This window comes from Lingula anatina, chromosome 1 (assembly GCF_051362555.1).
Source record: "Lingula anatina isolate TDL-2025a chromosome 1, LinAna3.0, whole genome shotgun sequence".
NCBI classification, from domain to species: domain Eukaryota; kingdom Metazoa; phylum Brachiopoda; class Lingulata; order Lingulida; family Lingulidae; genus Lingula; species Lingula anatina.
The window spans coordinates 34,798,149-34,819,638 of NC_141767.1; the positions used below are offsets into that span (position 1 = coordinate 34,798,149).

General features: G+C 34.9%; 2 protein-coding genes across 3 annotated transcripts; one reads left to right on the forward strand and one right to left on the reverse strand.

Moving 5' to 3' along the window:
* The first annotated feature begins 28 nt into the window (after positions 1 to 28).
* Positions 29 to 15,252, forward strand: LOC106171965 (pumilio homolog 3). Of its 2 annotated transcripts, none has more exons than XM_087017305.1 (18): positions 29 to 122; positions 1,286 to 2,032; positions 2,206 to 2,329; positions 2,676 to 2,799; positions 3,508 to 3,583; positions 4,034 to 4,127; positions 4,773 to 4,839; positions 5,137 to 5,206; positions 5,467 to 5,571; positions 10,530 to 10,633; positions 10,855 to 10,930; positions 11,201 to 11,299; positions 11,605 to 11,739; positions 12,521 to 12,663; positions 12,984 to 13,129; positions 13,913 to 14,074; positions 14,252 to 14,342; positions 14,678 to 15,252. In XM_087017305.1, exons 1-18 carry the CDS (start codon positions 81 to 83, stop codon positions 14,805 to 14,807), a joined length of 2,535 nt encoding a protein of 844 aa, XP_086873431.1. In that variant the 5' UTR covers positions 29 to 80; the 3' UTR covers positions 14,808 to 15,252. The 2 variants fall into 2 exon arrangements, with proteins under 2 accessions (XP_086873431.1, XP_086873442.1); XM_087017316.1 differs by having other exon boundaries at positions 2,209 to 2,329.
* Positions 15,249 to 21,453, reverse strand: LOC106180057 (cysteine protease ATG4D). The gene is made up of 9 exons (XM_087017338.1): positions 20,826 to 21,453; positions 20,557 to 20,640; positions 19,971 to 20,180; positions 19,403 to 19,592; positions 18,968 to 19,044; positions 18,361 to 18,633; positions 17,981 to 18,060; positions 17,388 to 17,507; positions 15,249 to 17,126 (listed from the first exon to the last, which is right to left on the reverse strand). Exons 1-9 carry the CDS (start codon positions 21,451 to 21,453, stop codon positions 16,941 to 16,943), a joined length of 1,848 nt encoding a protein of 615 aa, XP_086873464.1. The 3' UTR covers positions 15,249 to 16,940.
* Between the last annotated feature and the right edge of the window lie 37 nt (positions 21,454 to 21,490).

The following is a 21,490-nucleotide window of genomic DNA, read 5'->3' on the forward strand; positions in this document are numbered from 1 at the left end:
TGTATCCAAACAATACAAGGGTTTTAAAAAACGAGGCTCTTCGTAGGAGAGTAACACTTGACTTCTCAAGGTCGTTGCGCATGCGGTTATCTGTACACGTGGGGAAAGCATTGCTGAATACGGTAAGCTGGTATAATAAATGTAAACGGTAGTATACAGATATATTTTCATTTTAAATTAATGAATATAAAAGGTATATTTAAGATGCTCTATGTTGCGGATAATTGTGTGAAGTTGGATGTTAAGGAAGACCATAATTTCAACAACCGATTGTAGAAAATCCGATGCATGTACACCAAGTACTGGTACCAAGTGCCACTTTTCAAATGCAGGCAACAAGGCCACGCAAAGCCAACGTATTTTAATGTCCAAATTACCCTGTGGTGTGAAATATTCTAAAGTATTGTGATTGTTCAGAGAGGAAGTGTTTCAATTGACAGATGTCCAGACCCCCCCCCCCCCCCCCGCCGTCCACCACCTTGCATCTTAATTCTTAATCCAAATTACTGAAAGTAGTTAAGAATGGAAATTACAAGTGTTAAATTTATATAATGAACTTGTAATGTAAGTTGTAACAATATTGTAGTTTGTTTGGTACTAGTAAATGGCTACCTTATATTTTGAGTGTGCTGTGGTTTCACATATTTAAAGGAAACCTATATTAAGTTTGTATGATGAATGTTGATCGAACATAATAACCCTAAAGTAAATTTAGAGGTGTTAGATCGTTATAATTCTTAATGTAAACAGGACACAAATGTAGTGTAAATTTAAATTATTAAACATACCTCTCACATGCAGCTGTTTTCCTCTTTCATAATAAACTCAATCCTCTTAACACTAAATAGATTAATTTGAAACACATGCGGTAATGCTATAACAACCATATGGACAAATAGTGCATTTCTCTTGATAAAAGGAATTTATCAGACCTTTCTTCTCTACTGAAGGTTGCAAGATAGTTCTGTGGTGGCGGAAAGGTGATATCTTAAAGAGACAGTCTGTCATGTCTCCTTTGTTCAGCCTCACATTTGGCAGGTGCCCCTTTTCACCAATGTGTATAATTTGGGCATCAGTGTAACTCCTATTATAACACTGCAGAGGGTAGTAGCTGATATGCAGGGTGCAGAAATAATGAAACAGATTTTCCTAATATGCACTGGGTTTAGTTAAGACAGTAACTACATATCTACATGTCAACATTTTAGTAATATCAATCAATGCTGTGTTATATTATATGTTCTAATATTAATATTTCAGATATGCTTAATTTTCTCTTTAATAGATGGAAGAAATTAGTTCCATTGCAGTAGTGAGTCCCAGCATACTTGAAGGCAAGAAGAAAAAACTAAAAGGAACCCCAAAAAGTATCAAGAAACAGAAAGCACAGGATGTTGAAGTCAGAGAGACGCCAGAAGGAGATATTACAAGAAAGAAAAGCAAAGGGAATTTGTTTAAGAATACAAACTTTCCAACTGACAATACAGTTACAAAAAGTGGTAAAAAGAAACAGACTAAATCACCAGACACTGTCTCAGTAAAAAATAATAAACAGAAACTAAAAGTCACCCCTGAGAAGAGAAAAAGTGATACAAGTTATGATGGTGATGATGATGGGAGTACAAAAAGTACCCCAAAGAGGGTGAAATTCACCCCAGGGAAGCACAGTACCCCACAGGAGACCCCCAATGATGTGACAAAATCAACACAAAAATCTGTTAAACAAAAAAGGACTAAAAAGAAAGCCAATGTCAGTTTAAAAAGTGAGAAGACTGGCGACGGTAGTAGCACTGTATCAGAGCCCTCTGGTGTGAATACATGGGCCGAGGCTCTTGAAAAGGCACAGAATCAAGAGACTGATGTCAGTTGGGAGCAGGCTGTGGCTAAAGCTAGGGGGAAACCTGATGGGGTAGGGGAAGGAGAGGCAGAGAAAGTTGGTGCTGGGAAGAGCAATAGCAGAGAAAATGTCTCGGAGAAAGGGCAGAAGAAGGTTGCATTTGAGAAGAAAAGTAAAAAGGAATTTGGAAGCAAGGTGAGTTGACCCCCCCCCCCCTTCCTTTAAAAGAAACTTACCAATACACACATAATTTGTATGTATTTTTTATGTGGTGTGCTATTTACAAAGCAGAACATTTGTCTGTGGCATGTACATGTGCAAGCATGCATGCACGCTATGTTCTCTTATGCATTGTCTTTTGTTTTAAGCAGGTGATGAAACTTGCAGGCAAGACACTCAAGACACTGACTGGTAAAGCAGCAAAAGAAAAAGAAAACAAAAATTCTAATAAAAGAAAAAGGGAAACTGATGCAGCTGGGAAAAAGGAAGATGGTAACTTTTTAAACAGTTTTTATATCAAGTTAAAGGGATAGTGTATGTAAAGAAGCAAATTTTGATTTTGTGGTGGCAAAATCTTTCTGGCAGATAAACAGATGAGCATTAGAAATTCTGACTGCAATTGTAAAAAAGAGAAAAAAACCCTGAAGAATGAAGTCCGAGGTCATAGACATAGCCCTATAATGTTGAGACATGGTAATGAATAATTTTGACTAACAACTACAGGTGAGCCAATAAAAAGATTTACTTTCTTTGTATGTACAAAATCTTACAAAACATACAAAAACAGGAGTGGCTCTTGTTAACTTGCAAATTTTAGGTGTAACTTACTTCATTTCAGATAAGACAAAGAAGCCCAAACTGGAGGAAATGTCAAAGAAAGATAGAAAGAAAGTAAGGAAAATGCAACGGACAAATTTTGAAGTTATTCAGCAGACCAAAAAGATATGGGAGTCCTTAAGAAGGTATTGAAAAAGTGTTGAATTGGATCCATTGAATTGTAATTTGTCTTATTATTTTAATCATGTTAAGGCATCAGTAAAAACATTTTTTGGGGGGTACTTCTTTCTTTAAAAAATTGTGCAATTTTATTATGAGCAGTCTGACAGGCAAAAGACACTAAAGGGGCCCGCACATGGTGAGCATTTGGCGCGCGCCACTTGCGCTGCGGCAGATGCTCGCACCCTCAGCTCCCCACAAACGATGCGCTCTTTGCTCAGCAGAGATGCCTCCCGGCCTGCCCCTATCAGACGCACCGCGAACTCTGGGATCATGTGATTAAGGAAACATTACATATTTATTTTTTTTCTGAAAGTAATGGCAAATGGTGACCACGTTAATCATTCAGACTAACTATAACTGTGTACATTTTTGTTTACTTCACTGGGGGCTGCCATTTTTCTTTGTTTCCGGCTACCGGCACATGCGCATTGTTGGCATGGCGTGAGCAATCGGCGCTTGCACCCTGCACACGCTGAGACATTTGCCTCAAGAGACCAAAAAAATCAAACACGTGAGAAATTTTGCTCAGCCGCGCGAGAGGCAAAAATCTCACCAAAATACCCCCGCACACGATGAGAAAACGGCGCAGCGCAAGTGGCGCGCGCCAAATGCTCACGTGTGCGGGCCCCTTAAGATTTACGTTTGTTCCTCACTGCTCATTTTTGTTGTAGACATGATTTGAAAGCTGAAGAAAAAACAAAGTTGTGTCAAGAGCTGATGACTATGGTGCGGGGAAAGGTCAAAGAGGTTAGTATATAACAGATATATGTTATAGTTGTATTTTGCTCGGTTATATCATATTTAATGATGTTAAACTGTTGACTACCAAGATGTTTAAGAAAGAATTACTGTGATTTGATTTTACATTATATATTTCCTAGAATCTAGAGTCATTGCATTTTGGAGTTCCCACCTCACATTTGTCTCAGTGATGACCCGATGACGAGACTGACAGCCAGTAAGAACAGTTGATGACTCACTTTTCTTGACACGTTTTGTGTGAGTTTTGTGATAGTCTACTGTGTCTCTCTGGTGACTAGTGAAGACAAATCGAGGCATTTGTCTGAGAGGCAAAAGATTCTGAAATAAGTATTCTGAAAACTAAATGCATTGAGTGTAGAGTTCTTATTTATAAAACTTTTTTGTGCAATACATTTTTGTACAACATTTAAGATGAAGTGACATATTCTATTATAGCTGGTGTTTGCGCATGATACTGCCAGAGTGATTCAGTGTCTCATGAAGAATGGCAGCCAGGAACAAAGAACTGAATTATTTGAAGAGCTGAAAGGTAAGACCCCATTTCCAGAGATCAGATCGATTTACTTTAGATCAACCTAACTCCCTGGGGGTTCACGCTAAATAGCTGTCAGCCGAGCGGACATGAAAGTTAATTACCCCCTTACAGCTTGTAGTAGGCGGGATGGACATTTAAGCCGGATTATCTGACCGTAATCTAGTGAGACTCCCCGCAGGGAAAGTTCGATCTAAAAGCTCTGGGAATACAGCCTAAGTTTTTGAAAAGACTGTTCATCCCACTTGCAGTAAATATCAAGGACTGTTTAGTAGAATGTTTAAGGCTTCATTCACATGCAATGTCTATTTTCTAAATTCTATTTTCTATTCGCGGTATGTCTTATGATCACGGTCTGTGCCCTGAATATCCCGCGGCGTAATTACTGGCAATCGCGAGCCAGTTACTATAAGTTACTATAAGTAACTGGCTCGCGCTGCCAGTAATTACGCAGTGGGATTTTCAGGGCACAGACCGTGATCATAAGATAGCGCGAATAGTAAATAGATTTTTAGAAAATAGACATTCCATGTGAACGAAGCCTTAGTATTTTGTTCTGCATCTCATGAAGAATGTTTGAATTCCTCATTTAGTCAGTGTTTTATATTTTTTGTGATGCCTACACCTGACTTTTACTTACAGATGATTTAGTGGAACTTTGTAAAACCAAATACTCCAGCTTCTTTGTAAAGAAGGTTTTGAAATATGGGTGAGTGTTTGAGAAATGAAAGATGTTTGATACCTTTAAAAGCATTTGTTAAAAAAAGAGTTGTAGTTAAGTAACAAAGAGTTATAGTAACGTAAAATTATTCATTGATCAAGCTTTTTAAATGGTAAATGCATTTCTGAAACATATGATACTTTCACATTTATTTTAACATTCAAACTGTTTCGTCTTTGCATGTTATGCTATCATTGACATTTGAAATGAGTTTTTTTATACTTTAAAGCTTTCAAGGTTGGTGCCATTTGTAGAATTATTTACTTCATTTTTTTTTTGTTACAGAACTAAAGCCCAGAAAAATGCAGTGTTTAAAGCCTTTCATGGAAATGTTAGGAAGATAGTGAGACACACTGTATGTCAAATATTCTAAAACTATTGTCCTTTAGTAATGATAGATATTGATAAGTACTGGTTTCTTCAGATAGATATTGTCCTAAAAGCCATGGAGACATGACTAAGGAGTGAACAGAAGAAAAAAGTAGGCCCACTCCCAAATTAGGTTCAGATATATAAGACTTTTATAAAGACTTGAATGTTGCATATAGTATTTATTAATTTTTATAAGTTTATTAGGCAAGCTGTAATACTAGCACCATTGTTTTATGTTTATAGGTGGCAGCAGCTGTACTGGAATATGGTTATAATGAATATGCTACAGCAGCTCAGAGATCCGCTCTGATGGAAGAGTTTTATGGTCCAAGCTTTGCCTTGTTCAAGGTAAGATGTCTTCATGCATTGCTATTTCCATTTAACTTAAGGTAGTCCTCTCATATTAGCTTTTTTTGCGATCTGCGCAGGTTTCGCGCATGAGTAGTTTTTTGAGATAGCGGCTAATTATGAAAATAAGACATGCAATAAAATACGTAATTCATCTTTTTAAGAAATCTGTATGAAATCTTTGATGTTATTTTGGTCGAAGCGCTACGAATATGTCAACTATGCGTTGCGTATGAGTGAACGCTTGGTCTTTTACGACGTAAAGTACCCACTTGCGACTTTGTTTACAAATACCGCATGTAAGAAGTTACGCGAAGAAGGGATTGAAAAGAGCGTTTTAGTAAGGCTTGTATAGCAGTGACATGATCTTATCTCACGGAAAACATTCACAAGGGCTTGTATTTTGACCACAAAGTGTATTGCGGAGATTTGTCATATGGTTACGATGTGTGCAACAAGACATTGCCTTCTTCAGCATTGGTTTCCGATCACCCAGGGCCAAGTAACAGTGATTTGTATGCTGAAAACAATTCTCTTCTTTCACAATAAGTTAAAATAATTAGACTCATGGCGTTTTGTTGTTGATTTAAGTATGTTATTGAACAATATGACCTGCAAACAGTGCGATTTTCAGCTCTCCAGAAAAGATGCAACTGGTGTGCACCCGCCTGGCGTGTTGCGACGTCATTCTTGTAATGGTTTTGTTAAAGTGCAAATGGACAAAACCATAAAACACACAACAGAGGACCAAGGGTTTTTATGCAGATACATGTAATACTTTTTTGATGCTAGGAAAATAAACAGTATATTTTAGAAGATAAAGTGTACTTTATTCCAACTTTATCCTAATTTACCCAATCATAAACAAGAGACTTTAGTTTGTAAATTTATTACTTCACAGAAATTATTCAGCCCATAATGCATTAAAAGATAGTCTTGAGTTACAAAATTTAGTTAATTTTTGCAATGATGAAAGTGGAGAAAATCCTTTTTTTCTGATTTATTATTTTATCCCAGTCAATTGACTAAATCCTGTGTGAAACCTTTACCAAATTCTGTAGAAAACCTTGTTTGTAAAAAAATAATTTCTCCATGTGAAGGAAAAAAATTAAGCTGTCAGGGTTAACATTTCAGAATTTGTAATTGCTTTTCAAAGAGAAGGTCTAGATGGTCTTTATTTTCTTCTCAGTGAAATCAATCCAAACACAAAAAACCACGAGTAACAAAATGCATAAAAGCAATAAAAAATTGTATGATTTTTTTAATTTTAAAATTAATATGCATATTTATATGCTGTTGATATGTATTTGATTGCATGTTGTAAACATAATATGAAACAGAAATAAACTGATAATCAAAGATGTCTGTAGATGAGTATTTTTGTCACCATCTTCCATATATAGTAAAGAAATATGACTAACTTACCATAGTAAGAAATTGATACATTGTTAATATACAAAGGAAACAATTTATCCAGCTATCTTACCATAAAGTGCATATTTTAGTACTGAGTAAGAAAAATAAAGAAACAAAAGAAATAAAAATAAAAAGGAATAAGAAAATAAGTCACATGAGATTGATATAATATGCTTTTGGTCAATCTGCCTAGCCTATGAAAAATAATATGATTAAAATTAAAATAAAAAATGATATTGAAACATAATGAATTATCAAAAAAAATTTAAGGCACACATTTTTATGTACAGACACAGATGTGTCTGTACATATTGCCATCACCTGCGTCTGTCGTCGCCGCTGGCGATGGCGATGGCGATGCCGATGCCGGCGCCGTGCACTTTCCTTGTAAACACGATAAGTGGAGGGCAGTTTTACTTTTTGGCTTTATATTTACAGAGCTGATGAATATTCATAAAACGCAGGTCAAGTTCGAAAATCAGCATGATCGGGCCATTATTGTAGAAGTTATGCTGTTTTTTCACTTTTCAGCATATTTTTCACATTTCCTCAGATTCAATTCTTAGGCATGTTAACAGTCTCATTATTAAACTAATAAGATACGTAAAAGTTTTTGTTTGACATTTCCTGCATCTTTACAACATTGTTAGTTGATTTTGTAAAAATGATGGTAAACTTGTTATCATGTATTGTGTAATAAAGTTTCAAAAATGGAAATAAACTCATATCATTCGGTTTGTCAGATTCAATCATTCACTATGTTCAGAATCTCAGAATGGAAGAAATTGGACATTTAACACTGCTCTGTTGATATTTTTCCCATCTCATCAATTTTCTTAGTTGATAATATAAAAATGGCAGTAAACTGTTAATTTTGTTTTATGTTAAAAATTGTTAAAAATGGGAAAAAAAACATTTCAGAACAGTGCTGTCTTGTTTACATTTTGGCATTTTCAAGTTGTGACTTTGAAGTTCCATGGGCCTGAAGACCTTTGCTAGTCACATTTTCTGAATATCCATGATACTAATATTTTATTCTTAAAAATTGATGGTCATCATGCTGTTAAACATTATGTAATATTGCATCAAAATTTGAAAAAAACCTATTTTGGGCACTGCTCCCATGATGACCATTTAAGAAAAACCATGTCACTTACTGTTCTCAAACAGTACAGTAAATATATACAGATGTGTCTGTACATATTGCCATCACCTGCGTCTGTCGTCGCCGTCGCCGTCGTTGCCGTGCACTTTCCTTGTAAACACGATAAGTGGAAGGCAGTTTTACTTTTTGGCTTTATATTTACAGAGCTGATGAATATTCATAAAACGCAGGTCAAGTTCTAAAATCAGCATGATCGGGCCATTATTGTAGAAGTTATGCTGTTTTTTCACTTTTCAGCATATATGCAACACTGTAAACACATTTCAAGGAAAACCGATAGGCCTGTTGTCGTGAAACTCTCAGGAATAATCGATCTTACTAAAACGGAGGTCAAGTTCGAAAATCGGCATGCAGCCTGAGTTGGAAAAGCAGTCTAATTGGCTTCTTTTTCTGGAAGTTATACATTTTCAAAGTGTGAACTTGAACTCTCATGGGCCTGAAGCCTTATGCTTGTTACACATTTTACTTTCATTGGTATTACCTGTTGAGCATAATTAAAATTTGATGTTGAATTTACAGTTTAACATAATGTACTTTTGCATCTGAATTGACAGTAGCCTATTTTGTGCATAGTTATTTCCTGCTTTTTGTCTGTACATTTGACAGCTTTGCTGCCTTGTTTAAAAATGGCCCAGCCAGATTTTGACCCAGGAAGATCCCTGTTATTTGATTTTTTATTTCATCCCATTCAATTAACAAAATCCTGTGTTCAACCTTTAGCAAATTCTACATAATACCTAGTTTATAATAATAATTTCTTCATGTTTAGGGGAAAAATCAAGATGTCGTGGTTAATATATCAGCATTTGCACATGTCATTTCAAAGAGGTCTAGATGGTCTTTATTGTCTTCTATATGTAGAATTAATCTAAACACAAAAAAGAGTAACAGAATGTATAAAGTAATAAGAAAAATGCATGTAGGATGTCTTTAATGCCTAAATTTTAAAAATGTATGTATATTTATTATATATATTTATTTGATTTCATGTTGTAAATATAATATGAAATCGAAATAAACTGATAACCAAAAGATGTCTTTAGACGAATATTCTAACTTTTTTGCCACCTAGTTTCCAAAGTACGTTTGTCAAGAAATATGGCTACATGTAACGTACCAGTAGTAAGAAATTGATACATTGTTTAAACAATGTATATTAAAATATACAAAGCAAACAATCTATCAAGCTATCTTAAAAATGTATAAAACAGTAAGAAAAAAGGAATAGGAAGATAAAAGTCACAAGAGATTGATACATGTGCTTGTAGGTCCAGCCTATGAAAAATCCAATATGGCGGCATTCCATGAGGCATACTGAAATCCAACTGATACTTTCAACATATTAATATCTATTTATTATGAATGGGATAAGCAAACTTTATGAAATTTGGTTAGCTGATGCAGAGAAGTATAAATATAATTTTCATGGAAGCAAAATAAATGTATGAGTTAAAAAACCCACGATACAAAACACATTTATTTAAATTTGCTTGGAAATTTCCATTGATTCCTATGTAAATTTGATAAAAATCGATGTTCAAGCAGCCCTGGCTCAAAAACAAGCATGGTGTGGTACATATTTTTTTGTAAATTTCTTTGAGGTCTACCAAGATCTATAACATATCCACATAAAATTAAAATCGCTAGGGCAGAATTTTTTTATTTTTGCATTTTTCAGCAAAATTAAGGGCATTTTGGCAAAATCCCCATATAACGCAATGTAATAAACGTAGCGTTTTTCGGGACGCCACCTCTCGAAAACGAGCGTGGTGACCCCCAATTTTTTTTTCATATTTTTTACTCATATGGTAAGAAGATTTTGTCTTACAATTTTAATCAAAATCGCTAGGGCAGAAATATGAAATCTGAAATATGAAATCTGAAATATGAGAGAGCGTCCTTAAAACATGAAGTTCATATGTACCATAAGATGTATTTTTTCATATTAATCATAAGACTACAAGTTCATCATTCTGAATTCATTTGTGAGGTTAGTTTGAAATGGGTACATAGCTCTGAATTTTAGAAATTAAAGTAGAGCGTTAATAATCAATTTCAATGTAAATAAATTATGTTCAGTAGAATTTAATGGTGTGGTATATTTTATATACTGTTTTTTTGTCTCAGTGATGATCCGATGACGAGACTGACTGCCAGTAAGAACAATTGATGACCCACTTTTCTTGACACGTTTTGTGTGAGTTTTGTGATAGTCTGCTGTCTATCTGGTGTCTAGTGATGACAAATCGAGGCATTTGTCTGAGAGACAAACTCTGTTACATTTTTGTTCTCATATATATTCATGTATGGGTAGAAATTCACAGAATTGTATTAATTAACCAAAAAAAAGGCTAAAAATTCTTGTTTGTGATTTTAGTCCCCAAATGTCACAACTTTAGAGCAGATTCTCAAGGAACAGCCCACGAGGAGAGACATGATCCTAAGCAACATGAAGGAGGCCATTACACCTCTAGTAGATAAGTAAGTTGACCTTATATTTAATACTGAAAATTAGTATCTATATGTCATTTGAACTTGACTTGTACAGTGTTCATTTTGACATTTTAAAGAATGCTATAAACATGTAAAATTTATCCAGAATGAATAATAACTTGGCAGCACAAACTGTTTTGAGAAACATTTTGTTGAAAATGTATATTTGATGTTGGTGTTCTGAAGTTTCTTCTCTTATCAATTTTCAGAACCGTGTTGAGCCATACTATTGTCCACAGGGCTTTTTTTGAGTACTTCACATATGCATCAAACAAGGCCAGGATGGTGAGTATGAATATAATTGATATTGAAGTGTTGCCATTTAATTGTTTTAAATGAGATTTTGATGGACATTAATAAATTTGAGAATGTCAGAAGAGAAAAATTTTGTGGTTAAAAAGTCATTTGCAGTCAATGTGTTATATAGGCAAAAATATTTTGATATGTAACATCAGATAAGGTGTAACAGTAGTAAAGTAAGCTGTAGAAGAAAGACATTCTCAGTGGTGTTACAACATATTTATATATTGCATTGTGTGTGGTTGGCATTTTCAGGACATGATTGAGCTCCTAAGAGAGAACATCGTCCACATGGTGCACACGCGAGATGGGTCCAGAGTAGCCATGTACTGTATTTGGTATGGGACTGCTAAGGTGAATACTTGCTTCTACCTGGATGCTAGGATATGCTTGATTATCATACAGTAATTTTTGTCTATGTGTGTTACTGTAAATTTGGAGCGTGTTTAAATTGAATTAGCAGTAAATATTTTGGAAGATTGTGTCCTCTTAGTTGTAATGCGAATTTTGCCATAGAATGTAACATTGACACATCCTCAGCATATGGCATAATGCCATTCAAAAAGAAAATGTGAAAGCAATGTCATTTACCTGAAAATGGGTAGTTCTTCAAAACTGTTATATGTCAAGCTTTAAAGTATGATTACTTTTATTTTTAGGACCGCAAGGTGATAATCAAGTCTTTCAAGGGCCATGTTGTGAAGTTGTGTAAGGAGGAGTATGGACACATGGTGATGCTGGCTCTGTTTGATGCTGTAGATGATACCAAGTTGATGGAGAAAGCAGTTTTACAGGTACTGCAGAAATTGAATGTCTTTTTCGTCTTACAAAATTGCAGGACTTCCTGCAGAGTGAAAATTTAGACAAGCCAAAATAATTGACTAAATCAAGAATAAATTTGGTCAGAAAGTGGTTATTTGCCTTATGTAATCTTTAGACAACTTAAAATTTGTTCAGCTTTCCTTTTAAATTTACTCTGATAGAGTGAGCCTAGAGTTGTAATAACTGTGACATAATGTCCATTACTCTGCAAATAATTGAAAAAATTATCTATAGTTGTGCTGATTTTGTTTGTCTCAGTGATGATCTGATGACGAGACTGACTGCCAGTAAGAACAAACGATGACTCACTTTTCTTGACACGTTTTGTGTGAGTTTTGTGATAGTCTGCTGTCTCTCTGGTGTCTAGTGATGACAAATCGAGGCATTTGTCTGAGAGACAATTGGAAATTAAGCATATCTAGCAAAGCTAGTCAGTTAAAAGGATTTACTGGATATAGTATCCCAGCTTTTCCATAAAAGAAATATTGTTGTGGGAATTTATTTTTGTGGCCATCGTCTTCTAAAGAAGTTACAGCCAGAATTGCATGTAGTGTTTTGTGCTTCTTATACTGTTGTTTTTGTATCTTTCAAATTGTATATTCTACTTCTCCAGGAAATGTTTAATCCCTTCATGAAGTAAGCTTCCACAAGTATATACGCCCTGATGGTTTCTTTGCACCTGCCCACTTACCTGAACTGATCCTATTCTCATAGTATTTTGCTTCATTGATTTTGTTTTTATTACTCTTGCAGGAAATGTTGAAATCTCTGTATGAAGTTTGCTTTGACCAGTATGGACTGAAGGTTTTGCTGTACCTGCTCAGTCCCAGGGATCAGGTGTATTTCCACCCTGATGTGATCAAGGTGTTGGAGCTGGGAGATGCCAACCCTAACAGGTAGCAGCGATTGTTCTCATTCAGCTTGCCTAATACTGTGTTCGTGTATATTTCTACTTTGCTTTCTGATGTTATAGTTGAATCATCATTACTTCATCTTGTACAAAACAAATGTGTTGGTTATCTTAATAAATTTTGTGTCCGTGATGCTTGAAGTTTTGAATATTACACAATACTGCTAATAAATATATGCTGACTTATTCATATGATGGTACTTAGTCTAGTATACTTTGACCTGTATGGTTGTAAACAGGCGTCCTGTGTTATAGTTATTGCTGGATTAAATTATCAAATGAATTGATGTTGCTGTATTATAACAGTAAAAAAGACGCGGCTGTGAGAAGGAAAGAGTTGTTGAGTGCCGTGTCCAGCCCTCTGCTTCAGTTCATAGTGGATCATACCAAGGAACTGGTGATGAGCAACTCCAGACTGCTGCTTATATTGGACATCTTGACCCATGCTGAAGGTAGATGGTATAAACTTTTCCTTGTTTTTATTAAACTAGAGAAATTTTGATAGCATACAGTGCATGTCAGACCTCCCACAGCAAATATAAATTTCAAGCAATTTGTTTGTAAGCATTATCATTACGATTAAATTCACCAGTCTCTGTGCCCATTACTTAGGGTAGTGGCTCAAAATTGGAAACTTAAAATTCAAAACCAGTTAAAAGAACGTGATTTGTTGTTGGTTTTGGATATGCTTTACTCTGGTTATTCAGGGAAAAGTTGAAATCTCTTGAAAAATTAAAAGTTTTGCTATTTAAAGGAGTTATGCTCATGTTGTGAATTCTATGAAACGTGCAATGAAACAGTCTTACAGCATATACTATATTGGCTGTTATTTTTCTTCCTGCCTGAAGAATTATTTAACTCAGTTTGATTATTTTAATCATTTTATTATTATTATTATTATTATTTGAAAATTATTTGAAAATGTGAAAATTTCGACTGTCTCAGTGATGATCTGATGACGAGACTGACTGCCAGTAAGGACAGTTGATGACCCACTTTTCTTGACACGTTTTGTGTGAGTTTTGTGATAGTCTTCTGTCTCTCTGGTGTCTAGTGATGACAGATCGAGGCATTTGTCTGAGAGACGGTTACTAATTAAAGAAAGATGATTAGAAAAACAAATAATCTGAAACCTTATGTACTAATTTCAGATAACTTGTTGTGTAAAAAGGAATGTACAGGTAAAAGTGAGAAAATTTATTTTTATTTGCAATGCATTTTTTTTTTACCACCAGGTGACCCCACTGCAGCAATGGAGGCCATTTGCAAAATTGCCGCTGAGCCATTTGTGAGTGGTAGTCTTGAGAACTTTCACATTATTGAGCACCCAGCAGGTCACATGACTCTAAAGAAGCTGATAAAAAATGATGCTGAGAGGATGAAACAGAATGAAAAAGGTTATTATTTTATATAGGGTATAGTGAAGAGTATTAAGATTTTACTAGGTATTTGTAATTTGTTTTACCTTTGAGAAGCCTTAAAAGTAATACAACTGTCACAATAAAGACAGTCTGACAAATTTTGAATTTTTATATGAACCTGCATTTAAAATAATGTTTTTTTTTTGTTTTCAGTGCTGTTTACAGACATACTTCTGAGAACCGTGTCTGAGAGTTCACTGAAGTCCTGGGCAGCTTGTAACAGGGGATGCTTTATTTTGATAACGTAAGCACATTTTTTTCTAAAGGCATTTTTTAATATGCTGCACCTGACATTTTGCAAACCTAGGCCATAAGTTTTAAAAATATCTGCACCTTCAGCTTATTTAATTTTTGTGGAGTGCATCTTGTGAAAAAAAAGGCAATTACTGTAAGTAACCTATAATCAGGAAGTACCTGTTTGCAGACTGACTGTTGGTAAAATGTAATTTGATTTTTAATTTCATGTCTGGATTGATATTTGTTTCAATTATTGGGCATTCTGAAACTTCAGTTAATAATACTACATGTATGTTATTTGTTGATGTACCCATTCTCTATATGCGTTTTTTGCAACTTCAGCATTTTAGAATTGAACAATGAAAAGATGTCTGCAGAAGTGAAGAAACGGTTAACCTCTGTTAAGAAGTCACTGGGTAAGATGGAGTTCAAGGGGGCACAGATTCTACAGGGCAAACTAAATGAAGCATGAAGAAAATTATATATATATATATATATAAAGCGTATACCACAGTGGAATTGACCATCCTGGTACCATCTCATTATGACCAATGGCAGTTTGGTGCTAAACGCCACAATCTTTGTATTCCAGTAGAAACTGTCCTTTGTAATTTTCATACAGTAGTACCGTTTTCCATTTTAAATACAGGTAAATACAGTTGTTAAGATGATTGTCTTATGACTTATCAAGAACTGAAAGTAGGCCTGTGGAGCAAAAGTTCATGCTGCGTGTCACTTTGAATGTTGAAATGTTGGAGGAAATCTAAATTGCGTAATTACAATTGAACTGAACTGCTTGATGAGACTTGCTCAAAATTATGCATTAATTTCAGTTACATGGACTTGATTATTATATTCGATGTAAGCATTGTGTAGGTCTTGCGTCATAAAATAAAATATTACAGTTATAAACTGAAGTTTTGGTCTGTGGTGTAACTTTTTCATAATTGTTCCATCACTAAATTTTATTTTCCTTATAACTTAATTTATTACAGTTTTACAGAATCTTGTTACACATAATATATCCGAGATATTTTATGCCTATAACTGACCAGTTTGAACTGACACATGAGATTTGCTTCGTACATTTTACATTGCCGCAGGTGAAATCGTTCCACAAGTCATGAATGTGCACTGTTGGTTAAAACGAATCAACAAAAAATATTAATATTATTATCGTTTTTTCCCAGTGCACATAATATGAACAATTTTGATGAGGAGATGGGAAGAATTTTCATTTCTATAACCCTGCTTTTTAAATCAAAAGGTTGTGGGTTTCTGCATTCTTACACCTGCAGCTCTATTATTCTTCATCCAATGGTTAAATGTTCCATATGATACTGAAATCTTTGGTAACTACATGTATGATCAACTTTTTACAGAAGTTATTAAGAGACATTTGATAATTCTGTATACTGTACAACATTTCACTATCTACATAATCAAGAATGAACAATTTCGTTGTTACAGTATTAACAGCATGTAATACCAAGAGGACTAGATGAAGCTGTTTTTAGTAAAAGGTAGGGCCCCAAGTCTCACAATTACTTCATTTTAAACCTCTATGAAAAGTAAGTACATCACAGATCGCGCACAGTGCTTGCTTTTAAAATAAAAGATAATGCTTCTCAACAGTGTCACTGAATATGTATAATCCAGCCCTGAACATGTATAATCCAGCCAGTAAATGGTTCACTTATAGACGCCCATCGTTTGGAAAATTCATATTACAGTGTCGCTTTCATTGTATTTGTATTAACATAATTTGAATTTTGTATATATACATTCACTACATTTAAAAAGAACATGCCATGGGATGACAAAACTAGCACTGACTGGTGCACTGCAGCACTGTTTAAATATCTTCAAACTGAAAATAAAAATACACTGACATTTCTCCCCAAATGATTTGGTGAATAGCATGTCTAACATGCACCATATTTCTTTTATCACAAATTGCACAAATTTCAAACACTTCATTGTTTTCATGCCTGCCTGGCTAGACAAAAACTTGAGATCTTAAAAGATCACTTGAAACTATAACTTAAACTATACTTAAACTACATGTAGTGATGGATTCTTCACCAATTTGCATTATTCTACATCAGGTATTTTTTATTACCTTTATGCCATGTTTTTATGTGCATCTTGCACAGCCCAATTTCTACCATCTTTTCTGCATTATGGCATCTGTGTAGAAGTTGCAACCATTATGACCTTGTTGCACAGACGGAAATGATAAAAATTCAAATAATTTTATTTGCTGTACTGCTGATGAGTACTACATACTGCTCACCTTATAAGCTGATAACTTCTAAGTACTAGAATTATCATTTCCTGCAACGCACCTTATTTTGCAACTGAAATAAATTTAAAGATCACTGTCCTCTGCAGAAACGGGAAAAGTAATATGGTGAAAAATTGTACCCAGTGCTGCTGTTCTGCTGACCACAGGCTCATTTAAAAACAAAACCTTTTTTCTGACAGTTTCCTTCAAAACTGTATAGACAGCAGTGAAAATGACAGCAATGGTACGTAGTTTCCTCCAAAAAGAAAAAAAACTTTTCTGACAAACTTTCCAATGTGAAAGAAAAAAATGGAAGATTTACAGAAATACAAAATCTTCTGATTCCTTTGAAGGTGAACGTGGCTTCCCATCATCGTTCAAATGTCTCACTCTTAAAAACTTATCATTCTTTGGATGGTATGACTCACAATTCACTTCGTTGCTGCGCCCTTCAGAAAATATGAACATTGGGTATTGTCCTTTCTGCTTTGGTGGTGACAGGAACTTAAAAAAATGAAAAAAAAATTATTTTCCATAACAATACCAGTTATCAAATTAAAATGTGTAACAGCAATTTTCTACCATTCTTACATCTGCCTTAAGATTACATAAAATAAATTCAAAAGTTTGTTGATTTTAAAATACATAATAAAATAACATTTAACAAAAATTAATGATAATAAGCCTGTTTCTGATAGTTTCAAATTGACAAATAAGAAATGTACTGCATTTTCCTAGCAGAAATATTTTTGCACAGATACTTACCTCTTTTGCATGAACAAAGAATTGTTCAAAATCCTGCCTAGTTCTACAGTAAAAACCTATAGTGCAGCTGGGATCCATCTTTGAGAAAGACATCTTCCTAGGGGTGACACAGTGGAAAGACTGCAACAAGAAACAAAAACTTAAAGGCATAGAAACAGAATAAAAACATGCAAGTATGTAGTGGAAAATACATATAATTATCCTGTTGAGACTTGCACTTGGTATACTACTACCACAGTGGCACATTTAGGGGGTGTCACGCCAACAGTCCCCTCTTGAAATTAGCATTATGACTAGCTGAATCATGGTTTGAACCATACCAAATGGCATGGTTTCCCCTCCTAAACACCAAAAATTTTCTTCTCCCTTCAGCAGGCCCAGAACCCCACGCATGGGGGTGAGGGCTGGCTTTGGATCCAAGGCCTGTCATTCCTGAAAAAAACAGACATCCCCCCCCCCCCTTCAAATAATCCTGGACCCGCCCCTGTACCAGGGAGTTGTTTAGGTATAATTTCCAAATTCACATTAAATTTTTTTGAGTGTGTGTGTTTGACAACACATTTTTTGATATTTAAAAAAATTAACCTCAATACCTGTATAGGGAAATTGTTATCTGTCACAACATTCACCACATCTTGGCAGTAATGGGGATCTAAGTGGATGAGCTTTTCATCTGAAACCAAAACAAACTGATAATCAGTAATGAAATACAAGTGTTATGTGCTACTAATAGGTAAAATTTTAAAGTGTCTGAGTTCAGAAAATCAATCGGTTCTGCTCCAGACAACATACATGTTATACTAACATACAAATCATCTACACACAAAGAAAAAGACATTATAAGGTCAAATATAAAAAGAACACAATAACTAAAAAGTTGTAACAACTTACATGTTAAGGACATGATAAAAACTAAAGCAACAAATAAAATACATTAACCAACAAATAACCAAAACAGGACACAACCCCTCACCCTGAAAGCCAACAAAGTACAAGGAATGTTTGGGCTTTCCTCCTATCACTCCAATACACATATCATAGGCAAGACATGACTGGATACATGGGGTGTAAATATGGTTCAGTATCTCCCCTCCTAGTCTGACTGGGATCAGAATGATCACTGCTCTCCAGTGGTCCTCCCTGGCGCCCTCCGTCTCCTGGTAAGAATGCTCCAGGGAGGTGCTGCTGTTGAAGGTTTCTGCCCGAGGTCGCTTTGTACACAGGTCAATTATATCTTGTTTATACACTGAAACACAGGAGATATTGTTTTAAGTCATTCAAAGTATGTATTAGGTGTTACATAAAATACTCCAACTGTCCACATTCAAATTCAGATTTGAAAAATAAAAGTGTCTTAATTTTCCTTAGCATTATGATTTCTATATCATAAGAAAGGCAGGCTTCAACTGTGATGCCCTAAAATCATAACCATTAGGACAATGATGCATTTTAATAATTGTTCATGCTGATTAGTCATGTGTGGGCAAGTATGCATAGCCTCACTAATTTGGATGCTCTAATTTTTGTATTGGTGTGCGAGATTGTTTGAGAAAAAGAGAGGGAGAGAGAAAACTAAATACCTGTACTATCCTGAGAAACATAAACACACACTTGGCCAAGTATTGGATTAAACTCAAACGCATTTTCCATTGCTATCCTGAATAAGATTAATTTTATATAATTAGGTAAACTGTTTCTTAATTTTCAACTATTTGCACTAAACATAAAATTCACCTTTTAATGAGTACATTAAAATTCCGCTGATCCAATTCCATCTTAAGACCATATAATATCTTGTCCACAATTTACTGTTTTAAACAGTAAAACCAGGCACGTCCATTATTGATAACTGGCAAAAATATGCAACTGTAACTTACTAAAGAAAAAAGACATTTCATGTCAATCTGTGATCAATTTTGTTTAAATTTACTCCATGTCTAAAAGAAAAAGTGTGCTATCACGACAAATCCTACATCATTCAGAAATATGTATTCTGCGTTGTTTCATTTACTTACTTTATGATATGTGCCACTGAAGCTGGCCCATACCAGTCACCAGGCATCTTCCCAGAGTCTTTACCCAGCTGAACAAGTCTGTGGACTGAGAATGGAGTGTTCTTACTAAGGCAGTCGCCAAACCACCTAATGATTTGCCTGTGGAATGTGTCGTGTTCTCGCGAGGGTGAAGCCAAAAACAAGTTCCAGTCTGAAAAAGATAAATTTTGAAGATATGGGGAAGTAAAATAAATTAGAGAATTTATGACAGAGACAGTTATTTTAACATTAAAAAAAATTTTCCAACAGCAAAATTTCCTACAAAAATGAAACGAAAGACTGATGAAAATGATAACAGAGTACTGCTACTGGTCACATATGGTGCAGTGTACCACAGTTCAGAGTAGTGTAAAAATAACAAGCCATAAATATTTTAATCAATATCATATGTAACAATATAATGGCAGTTATATATAACTCACATCCCAACCTAAAGATAAATATGTCACACTTTCTGCATTAATAAATATAATAAATTCAGTGTTACGGTAACAATTGTATCATAGATGAATTGGAGTGTTACCCATACCTCGCCCAAGGAAATGCATAATTAAAGCTTGAGCCAACATCATCTGTCCACTGCGTAACATACAGCCCCAGCCACAGTCAGTTGTGAACTGGGAGCCTGAAATTGTGGGGAAACCTCTTCTATAGGTGAACCATATCCTACTGATGAAGTCCTGTTTAAAAAGCTCTATGTCAGGGGGATGTTGTTTATCAGTCTCCGTTTCAAATCCAACTAGTAAAAGAAAATATAAATTGTTTTATATATTTTGACAGGAAAGTACACAATGATGTGTTATATGAGAAATGTTGATTTTTTAAATAGGCTGCTGAAAGATGAAACTGTTTAAAAATTAAAAACCATAAGGTAAACAGACTATGAAAACAGTAAAGATAGAAAATGATGCCCTACATTTACATACAATGTTCATGTAACCTCACATTAAAATAAAAACTACTGGTACTGTGTTTTACTGAAGAAATGATATGGATATTATTGACCCAGTAAAAATCATGGGCTACTTTCTGATATATGTTTTTGTTTCTATGATAGTGAAATGGAAACAGATCAATCCAAACATTATGTTATTAGAGACTGCATATACATGTACCTTCATTTTTGGCATGGTAACATTTCCCAAGCAGAAAAAGAGGATGTTGATGGTTGAAGTGAGTCTTGGTTTTCACTGTCCAACCTGGATATTTAAACAATAATAAATAATTATTAGAAAACTTGTCAATTGAGGACAAAACTTAGTTCCAAAACAGAAAAAAAATTAAATCATATCCATCAATACTCTATAACTACATGTAATATCAATTACAACTACACCATTTAAAGATGACTATCCTCTCATGTAATATAACTTGTTACACTTACCATATCTCACATTATTCCATGCTGACATAATTTTTGTTTTCACTTTATCCATTTGATCTTCATTAGGCACATACTCTACAGGAGGGCCAGCATCTATAGTGCTTATAGTTCTCACAGGAGTTGGGTAATTTTTATGCCTATGATGGCTAAAATAATGATGTCTATGATGCTTCTTATCAGAATGTTTCTTTTGGTTTGTGTCTGTATCTGTGTGCTCGGGCAAATACGAATTCGCCACATCAACAAAGCTACTACTACTACTACTAGTCGTTGGACTAGGTTCTGTGTATTCATTCAAATGTACCCTGTGCATTCCGGCGAGTATATCCTCTGGTTCATGGTCAGTTTCTATGTGCTTTTTCTTCTTTCTGAATTTTAACAGATCCATAGCAGCAGCTAATGTACCCTTGTCCGAAGATAAAGATCGAGTACCAGTAGTACTTGTAGTACTAGTAGCCGCTGTGGGATGTTCATTGCCATTGGCATTGCTTATGGCACTTGATGAGGCACCGTCATTGTTGAGGCCAAGAACACTATCGTTCCATGAAGAAACCGAAATAACATCTGCGTTTTGACTTCTCCTTTGCATTGGGATTCTGAGTACCAAAGAATCGCCAGCAAATGCCATAAACCGATAAAAACTGCACTGATTCTGTTTTCATCTG

Coding starts and splice junctions, on each gene's coding strand:
- LOC106171965 (XM_087017305.1), top strand. CDS start 81: ATGCGGTTATCTGTACACGTGGGGAAAGCATTGCTGAATACG. Junction 2,330..2,675: donor AGCTGGGAAAAAGGAAGATG/GTAACTTTTTAA, acceptor ACTTCATTTCAG/ATAAGACAAAGAAGCCCAAA. Junction 2,800..3,507: donor ATATGGGAGTCCTTAAGAAG/GTATTGAAAAAG, acceptor TTTTTGTTGTAG/ACATGATTTGAAAGCTGAAG.
- LOC106180057 (XM_087017338.1), bottom strand. CDS start 21,453: ATGGCATTTGCTGGCGATTCTTTGGTACTCAGAATCCCAATGCAAAGG. Junction 20,641..20,825: donor ATGGAATAATGTGAGATATG/GTAAGTGTAACA, acceptor TTAAATATCCAG/GTTGGACAGTGAAAACCAAG. Junction 19,045..19,402: donor TCAGTGGCACATATCATAAA/GTAAGTAAATGA, acceptor AATCTTATTCAG/GATAGCAATGGAAAATGCGT.